This window comes from Amphiprion ocellaris, chromosome 16 (genome assembly GCF_022539595.1).
Source record: "Amphiprion ocellaris isolate individual 3 ecotype Okinawa chromosome 16, ASM2253959v1, whole genome shotgun sequence".
Classification (NCBI taxonomy): domain Eukaryota; kingdom Metazoa; phylum Chordata; class Actinopteri; family Pomacentridae; genus Amphiprion; species Amphiprion ocellaris.
The window spans coordinates 18,839,136-18,848,404 of NC_072781.1; the positions used below are offsets into that span (position 1 = coordinate 18,839,136).

Here is a 9,269-nt window from a genome sequence, read left to right on the forward strand (position 1 = left end):
AATAGCAACACTGTACAATATGTTAGAATGTCACGTTAGTTGGCAGCATTGGAGGGAATTTACAGTTCTGAAGAAGCCTGTTGGATGAGATATGAAACGTCTTTAAGAACCTATGAGAGAAGTCTAGTTGAATTCTACTGAAGCTCCGAGGATTACCATGACTTGGATGACTGAGAATCTACACAGAATTTGCAATACTCTCTCTCCGGTCGTCTCTAGTTTGCGCATGCGTAATAAGGGCTCTATTTAAAATTTCGCTGCAATATCAAGTAAATTAAATCTGGTAACACTCGGTTCACACTCTAATTTGGGGGATTTACAACAGCCCAGACGAATAAGGTGCACATAAACACGGCTAGGCAACTTTAATTAGCCAAACTCAGTAAAACTACATGTCCCAGTTTTCCCTCTGCTGTCTTGTGATACGACATGTCGTAAAAAATCCGTTAACAACAGCAAAAACCTGAGATGGACACCACCGAAGACGACTGGTAGTTTTTGTTCTTTATCTGAAATGTGTATCTATTTGGGCGCCCAGGACCGCTTGTGAACATGGAGGCCATGGAGGAGGACAGTTTGGACATGAAAGACGATCACAACCACAACTATTGTGCGAGCGGCAGCAGTAAAGTCCGGCCGTATCTTAGCAGCCAGCTGTCGGATGTATCGACGGTCCCGCAGCCCGTCTGTGCGACGGTGCCGGCAGGAGAAGCGGGGAGTCGGCAGGGGAAACTGTGGTCCGGTGGCACCGGCGGGTCAAAGTTCATGGACTCAGATACCGGCAGCGAGAGCAGCGAAGTCAGCGAGACGGACTGTGCAGCTCCACCAGTCGCTACCGGGGGAAAATTCTCCCTCGATTCTACTTCAAAGTTCCGTAAGTTGACTTGACAGCAGGGCCTGATGCCCAGTAGTTAGCCAGCAGCCCGGCCTCTGGGTGTATTAGTGATGTGTGTAGAGAGTGATGCTCCTGGCAGCAAACCACAGCGTTTAGCCTCATACAAGACCTTATTTCTTACCTCATCTTCTCTCTCAGTTCTGAATGCAATGGCTGTAGAAGACTACAGGAAAAACCACTGGCCAAACCTGGAGAAGGCCATTGACCGTCTGCTTATCCAGAACCCCACAGACCACATCTCAGTTTCCTATGCACAGATATACAGGTAAACACACGCCTCAACTGGACTGCTCCAGTATATGATTTCTATTGCCACAAGGAGCCCTATAAAGTTGTCAGGTGCATTATTGACAGATGACAAAATATAGGACCAGATGCAGCAAATTGGTGCATAAAAATTCACCAGAAAGCACAGAATGAAGTGTTTGACACTCAAACTTTCTAATGGAAGGACCCCTATGCCCTCCCCTTAATGCAGTGGTGTCAAACTCATTTTAGTTCAGGGGCCACATACAGCCCAATTTGGTCTCAGGCGGGCTGGACCAGTAAAATAACAGCATAATAGCCTATAAAGAATGACAACTCCAATTTTTCCCCTTTATTTGAGTGCAAAAAGATACAAGTACACTCTGAAAATCTTTTTGCAAAACATTATGAACAAACTTAAGAAAAATAAGTTTAATTTCAACAATGTTATGCCTCAGTTTATCATTTACACGTGTGCATTATAACTTACAGGTCACAGTGTATCTACAAATGCACAAAACATTTAATCACAGGTTTCTGGAACTGAACAATATAGTATTTTACTTTACATTCATTTCCACATCTGTGTAGTAGTTTTGACCACCCGAACTAAAAAGGTTAAGTTATGACCCTGCCTTGTAAATGTACACAGTTTATACATAAAAAATACATAAATGTTGTGACAGTACAGTGGATAAACTTACAATGGCAGTTAATTTTATTGAAAAATAGCAGTTAGTGTCGTCTGTAATTTTTATAGTTTGCAAAGTCATCCCGCGGGCAGAATTCGACCCAATGGCGGGCCGGTTTTGGCCTGCGGGCCGTATGTTTGACACCCCTGCCTTAATCTGTCCTCTTAATGTTAAAGCAAAATCTATGCAGATGATTATAAATAACCTAAATAAACACCACAACACCCAGGACATCCTATCGGCAGAGACTATTACCAGGACTACTGGACTTCTCTCTGCTCAATATACAACATTCATGACAATCCATCTGAACAGTTTACATCAATTTGCACCATACCCATACATTTTTGCATTCTATTTTATTACACCGTCTATATTATGTATATTTGTACCCTATTTTTATTTCTATATTTTTATTTCTATGTTTTTTTTCTTCTCAACTGTAGCTGTTACGTCATGTGAATTTTTCCCCTGGGGCATGAACAGAGATTTATCTTATCCGTAATTGCTGTGTTTCTTTACTGCACTGAGGTTCTCCTCCACTTTATTTTCCTAGTTACATCTACAAGTGTGTTTGTCAGCAGCACTCCGAGCTGCTCTACAGTGATCTCACGTCGAAAATAACCAGTCATCTGCAGGAGGTTTCCACACATCTACAAGTAAGTGGAGCCAAATACATGGAATATATCATATACAATACATAAGGACACTATAAATCTAACACTTCTGCTATTGTTTGCAGGCCAGCCCACCCGAGAACTTCATTGAGAACTTCAACGTTGCTCTGACACAATACACAGCTTCTCTTCAATGTATAGTTCCTGTATTTATGTACTTGGTAGGCATCCTTTGTTGTCGTTTGCCAAATATATGTTGTAAAGATACTGTAGAATTTGGACTATTAAATTATAGTTAGCACATTCCATGCAATCAAGTATAGCTTTGTGTTATGTTGTTCCCTAAATTTAATTGAGTGCATGTTTCTCAATTTTTATTTATTTATTTATTTTTTTTACCATTTTTTATGTTTGCAGAACAAGTTCTACATTGAGTCTAAACTGAACAGGGATCTAAGAGAGGATCTGATGAAGCTGTTCGCCGATCAAGTTGCAGAAAAACATGTGAACACACTGATGCGTGAGTGTATTTCTTCTGTCATAATAGCTAAAGCAACTTCACTTACCTCCTCAGTACTTTTAAAAGCTAAGAAGCAGGATGAATAGAAGGAACACAACAAAAGAAAGCCAGACAGTAAGGTAAAAATGCTAAACTCAGAATCCATCCATCCAGCTTATCCCAGCTGATTTAGTGCAAAGGCAGTTCGCCAGAGCAGAGACACACAACCAGTCACACTCACATTCACACCTACAGGCAATGTAGAATCACCAATTAACCTCAGCATGTCTCTGGACTGTGGGAAGAAGTGGGAATACCTGATGAAAACACACATCAAGAGAATGAAGGGAGACCATGCAACTCCACACTGAAAGACATCAGACCAAGATTTGAGCTCAAGACCTTCTAGCTGTGAGGCGGCAGTGCTAACCACTGCAGCACCATATAAGCAAGCCTATAGGATTGATTTAAAGGAAGTCACTCTTTATGTGAGTTCATACTTCTCTGGGCAGTCATTCCGAAGTTTAGCAGACTTAATGGCAAAAGCACCATCACATTTACATTTAAACCCTGATGTTGGAACTTCCACACAGGTTCAACTGAGGAGCTAGGGCTGCAAACTGGCTCGTATGGGGGTCAACATTTTGGCTCTTTAGGTTGGGGCTTTTTTCTGTACTATGACTGTCGTCCAGTTCTTTCCAGGACACACAACCATAGTACATTATGTTCAACACCTATCCTGCACCGAACTGGCTATACTCCAGCTAACAGATCAGCATGTATTAAAACTTTACTTAATGGACAATCAGTTCTTTTGGAAAATAGCATTGCGAGTCCTGGAATGTCCTGTGAAGCTCACTGTGTCGTTAGTGAGTGGGCAAGATAGGAGTTTTTTGAACTGCAAGCAATTTTACAGCCATTTCATTGTTCTATATACCTGAGTAGAGCAATATAATTCTAAAACAGAAACAGCTGAAAACACTAAATACAATACAATACAATAACTTCATTATTGGGTTATTACTAAAGCCTTATTGCCTACTTGTTTACCCTTATAAGATTTGCAGTGTGTCTCGTTATCGGCTTGAATGATGTTTTTTATTCATTCTGTACTTCCTCCTTAAAACTGTTTAGCGAGCAATAAGAATGAGATTGAATGTGAGCTAAAATTTGATTTGAAAAAAGACTTATTTTTGTGACTTGATAATTAATTCTTTAAATAATTAGTCTTTGTTATTAGTTGTTTTTTTTTTAGCAAATCTTGTGCTACATGATAATAGAAAAGCTGAATCTAGAATCTTGAATGAAAAACCTACATCTAAGAAACTCATACACCACGGGACAGTGATATTGATAAGCCTATTTAACTTACATATTCACAGAGTCTTCGAACAGCTTGCTTTCCTGATTTTGACTGCAGCACCTGTGTTGCTTTTTAACCTGTATTATATTTTAAAACTCGTCATGTTGGTTTAGGATTACAGGTTTTTGTGATAAATAGGTGCCCATGTCTGCCCAACCTGACTGTGGAGGTTAGGTTAAGTAAAGCCACATAATGAAAAGATATTCTGGGTATGTTGAACATGTTTCGTAGTACAGGACTCTGGTCTCAGGAGAATGCACTAATCGGTAATATCAGTATGCTGTCCTACATCGCAGTGAAATTATATGTTGTGATGCTAGATCATTTGAAAAACTGAACAATCTAAAAACTATTTAGGGCAATCTAAAATGTTGCACCGTGCTTGATTTAACTGTGTAACAAAGCTGTCGCCTCCACTTGTTTAAACACAAGTTTGCCAAATCATTGGTTGATAATATGTTGTGCATTGTGCAGCCATCTTCTACCTCGGAAAGCAGAGGATGTGTTACTGAAGAATGATTTAATTTGTAGCTATCACCAATGATTTCTGAATCACTTGTTCTTTTCAGCTCTTCTCATCAAAGCCCACTCCATGCCCTTTCAAGTGCAGCCATCAACAATGGCCAGCGTTGTTAAGGGCCTCTACAGCCTACGACCAGGTGAACTATCTCTTTGAAAGGCAGAGATTAAAGAAACATAATAATGTATTTCATGTCCTTCTGATTGACTGATTTCTGGTTTCCTCTTTCAGAGTGGGCCCAGCTAGCTCCAGCTCTCTTCTCTGGGTTTATTCCCCAAATCAACCCTCCTGCTGTGGAGTCTCTGCTGTCTGATTACGCTGCACATGACCAGAAGCTACAGATGGAGCTCTCTATGAACGGATTCCCACGGTCAGTTTTGTTAAGTTTCGAATAAAGACTTGTCACAGTCTGTATGATTATAAGGTGCGATCAAAACATTCCAAAGCCTGGTAGATAAAAATCAAAAACCATATATGATGTAAATGTAGCAGCCATCCCATCGAAGTAGGTGTCTTGTGCAAAACCTGTAATGCTCCCAGGAAGTCCTGTTATGTAAACATGTTTAGCACCATCTGTGATGAGTGCTGAATCTCCTAAAATGTGTCAGAATGGCACTCCTTCAACTTCAGTTTCATTTTGGGTAAGAGAAGGAAGTCACATGGAGCCAAATTGCTGAGTTCGGTGGGTGAGGAGCAATTGCTGTCTGGCCAGACAAATACATGGGTGTGCTGTGATCATTTACACAATGCACTGGAGGATTAATTCCCGGTGTATACCCACATGAATGCTATAGAAAACAACAAGCATGCTCCTGGTACGCTCCTAACCTGATGTGCCTTGTATGGTCTTGGAAGCTGAGGGCTCTTGCACTGTGACAACTGCTGTTTCTTACCTCTTCAGCAGGTACAGGCCCACCTCTCATTACCAATGATGATTTTTGACATGATGATTGCTTCATCTTCACTGCTGACTACACAGAACGTGATGTTTGCTCTCTGTTGTAGTTTAAGCTCCACTGAGAAATTGCAAATGTGCACACGACAAAACTTTGACTACAAAAATTTGTAGCGCAAGTCCCAGAGTTCCTCTGACTTGTGACAGTTACTGCTTGCACGTGACCATTATTTCCACTAACGGTCCCAGAACTTTTTGATCACACCTCGTATAACACAGCTTTAGGTGTATACCTCACTTTAAATCACTAACGGACTGTGCTTTGTTTCCAGAGGTGACCAGTCTCGCAAACGAGCCAGTGAAGACTCCTGATAGCAGGGCCAGCATCTCCAGATTTGTTGCACGACTGTTACTGTGCCTCCTACATCTCTATCACAAGTCGTCTCACTGCACTAGGTACAATGCTAACAGTGTATCAGTTTCATTTCTCTCGACTCAAGGTCACAAAACACTGTGAACAACAAAGAGAACATCATGTTGAGCAGAAGCTTAATCTTACTGCACTGAACAAAAGCACACAGACTTCCATTATGGTGCTTCCCCCTGTGATTATGATGCATCTAGCTTCAGTAAGCCTTGTGCGCTGAGATGGATTTCCTCATGTTCTGCTCATTTGAAGAGTGCCTTTGTGGTGTCTGTTTGATTGGATACCCTGACAAGGGATGGTTTGACAATGGGTATTTCATTCCTAACCTTTAACATGGAAGCGTCTTGTGTTGTTTTTATAAACGGGGCTAATCAAGACTTTCTATTGCTGCTAATAATACTGTCCAAGTGTTAATACCACAAATCCTTTGGTTTCACCCACTGTGTGTGTAACCCAGTGGCTACAATCAACACATATGAGTGAGGAAAGAAGTTGCAACTAAGTCATTGACCTCAACTATAATTCTCTTCCTCATGTTGCCTTTACTGTATTGGTAAACCAGATTGTATTTTCCAGTTATGCCAAAGAGGATTGCAGTACTTTTTTGTTTCCTTTATATATACAAGGCATTGGACTCAAGCTGACATGCAGTCCAAGTCACTGAGCCATTTAATTTTTTTGTACTAACAAGTTTTGAGCTTTGGTTTACCTTCGTGTTTGTTAGGATTGAGTCAGATTCTACCTTTAATTACACAGTGTGCAACAGAATCAGAGAATCCCTTTGCAATCACCCTTAAATGTCAAATGTTTCAAAAATGTTATTGTCTTGCAGTAAGTGTATTCATTTTTGAACAGTAGGGTATTTTCTCTGTAAAATGAAAAAATCCCTGTTTAGGTTTACTATATTAAACATACTGGCTCACTGTAGGAGCTCATTGCAGCAAGAGTCAATACACCTCTTACTACTGAGAATCAAATCTTACTTTTCTTATTTTTCATTACTTCCTATGTCCACTTTCATATTTGATGACAGACTAAATCCTCCTCTGCATGGAGGATACCAGTGTAGCACAAATGTCCACCTCTTTTCTGAAGGGGCTGTGTTGCTCTACCTTTCTCCTTAAATACCCCAAAGGTTTTGTATCAGATTCAAGTCAGGTGACATTTTTGCCAGTTCATAGTTTTCAATTTGTTCTGCAGACTGGGAGTCATGTTGTCAGCCAGTGTTTTGTATATGTACAGCAATTCATGGTGCATCTATAAACATCATCACACTCCCACCTCCATGCTTCACTGTCAGGACTATGCATTCACTGTGGTAGTACTGACCAAGTCCACACTCAACATGCTGGACACCATCTTAGGCAAACAAATTTGTCTTGGTCTCATCTGACCCAAAAATGTGCTCTCAACACTCATCAGGCTTCCTTTTGTGTTTTTTAGCAAAGTCTATTCTTCAAGTTAGTGCCAAAGGGCAGGCAAGCATTTTTTCTTGAAAGCTGTCCACAGAAGTTGATGGTATGAACTGTTCTTCACACCATCTGAGCTGTGACAGAAACTCTTGATTTTGACTTACAACCTCTGTGTCTAGTTTAAAACATCTGCATGTTGATTTTTAGGAGGTAGCTTGTGAAAGTAATACAATGTCCATGGTGTCATTTTATAAGAACAACTCCTGCAGCTCTGATTAGTGGTACTACGGCTCGTTCAATTCCTCCTGATTACTACTGCATCTAGTTGGTCACCAATGTTCCTGTATTGTTTTCTGTCTTTGGGAAGTCTCACAATTAGATTTTTCAAATTCTCTGGCAATTCTTTTTCAAGTTGAGCCATGATGCAGACATGCAGATAGACACAGACTGCTGATCTCATTTTTTATTTTTATTTTATTTTATTTTTTTGCAGTTATGTTTTCATGGGTGTACTCAGTTTAGTCAGCTTTATTTCAGTTTTTCGTTTTGTTGCAAACACTTTATTTGTCAATTTTGAAATAACGCAATCGTCAAGAGATAATACAATTTGGAATCTTTTAACACTAAAGGGGTTTTGTGCAGGGGTGTTATACTTCTGTAATATGCTGTAACCTATTTGACTTTTCACTGAGCATCAGGAAGCTTAGAAAACTACGGAATAGTATTTGATTCCCTGATTTTACTTCGGCTTGCCTGAATTGCCCCAATTCTAACCCAATGTTTCACTGATTAAAAAACAAAAAAAGATATGCAAATCTTGTTTAGGTCTGGCACACTTGTGAATTAAATGCTCTTAACATGTACAAAACCGTTCCAAAGTTTGGAGTCACTTTGAAATGACCTTATTTTTGAAAGAAAAGCATTTTTTCAATGAAGATAACATTAAATTAATCAGAAATACATTCTAGACATTGTTTATGTGATAAATGACAATTTTGCTGGAAACGGCTGATTTTTAATGAAATATCTACATAGCGGTTCAGAGGAACATTTCCAGCAACCATCACTCCTGTCTTCTAATGCTACATTGTGTTAGCTAATGGTGTTGAAAGGTTAATAGATGATTAGAAAACCCTTGTGAAATTATGTTAGCACATGAATGGATGTGTGGGTTTTCAAGGAAAACATGAAATTGCCTGGGTGACCCCAAACTTTTGAACGGTAGTCTATACCCTGTTAATGATGTAAATAGTTTTTGTCTCTGCATAGCGCTCCATATACATGAGCTTTTGTCACAGATGCATTTTTTTTGTTAAAGGATTCACTTGAAATAGAAGCATTTGATACAAGGTCTTACACTGTTTTAAGTGTGATTAGATGCTCAGGCTTGCTTTTTTGTTTGGTTCTCGTCATCTTTCTAATAAACTAATTTCATTAATCATGGGACACAAGATATGGAGGTGATTCTGTTTTTCATTATTCACGATTTAATTGGGTCTTGAGAAATGTTGATCTCATCAGTAAGTATGCATTACAGAAAAAAAAAACTGATACCACAGAGGAAAATCTGAATCAGTGTTGATGCCAAACACTGGATATTCTAAGTTACTTGTATCACTTTTTCTTTAACATGCTATATCCACGTTATGACTACTGTGAATAAAATTCCACTTGCCTCAAAAGCCGTTTCAGAAATCTGTTTC

General features: G+C 39.5%; 1 protein-coding gene across 1 annotated transcript; it reads left to right on the plus strand.

Annotated features, from left to right (window-relative positions):
- The first annotated feature begins 433 nt into the window (after positions 1-433).
- On the plus strand, positions 434-9,248 carry cacul1 (CDK2 associated cullin domain 1). Its single transcript, XM_023277071.3, has 8 exons — positions 434-874; positions 1,034-1,160; positions 2,390-2,492; positions 2,576-2,671; positions 2,868-2,970; positions 4,882-4,971; positions 5,064-5,202; positions 6,060-9,248. The coding sequence occupies exons 1-8, from the start codon at positions 553-555 to the stop codon at positions 6,097-6,099; spliced, it is 1,020 nt and encodes a 339-aa protein (XP_023132839.2). The 5' UTR covers positions 434-552; the 3' UTR covers positions 6,100-9,248.
- Positions 9,249-9,269: the final 21 nt, after the last annotated feature.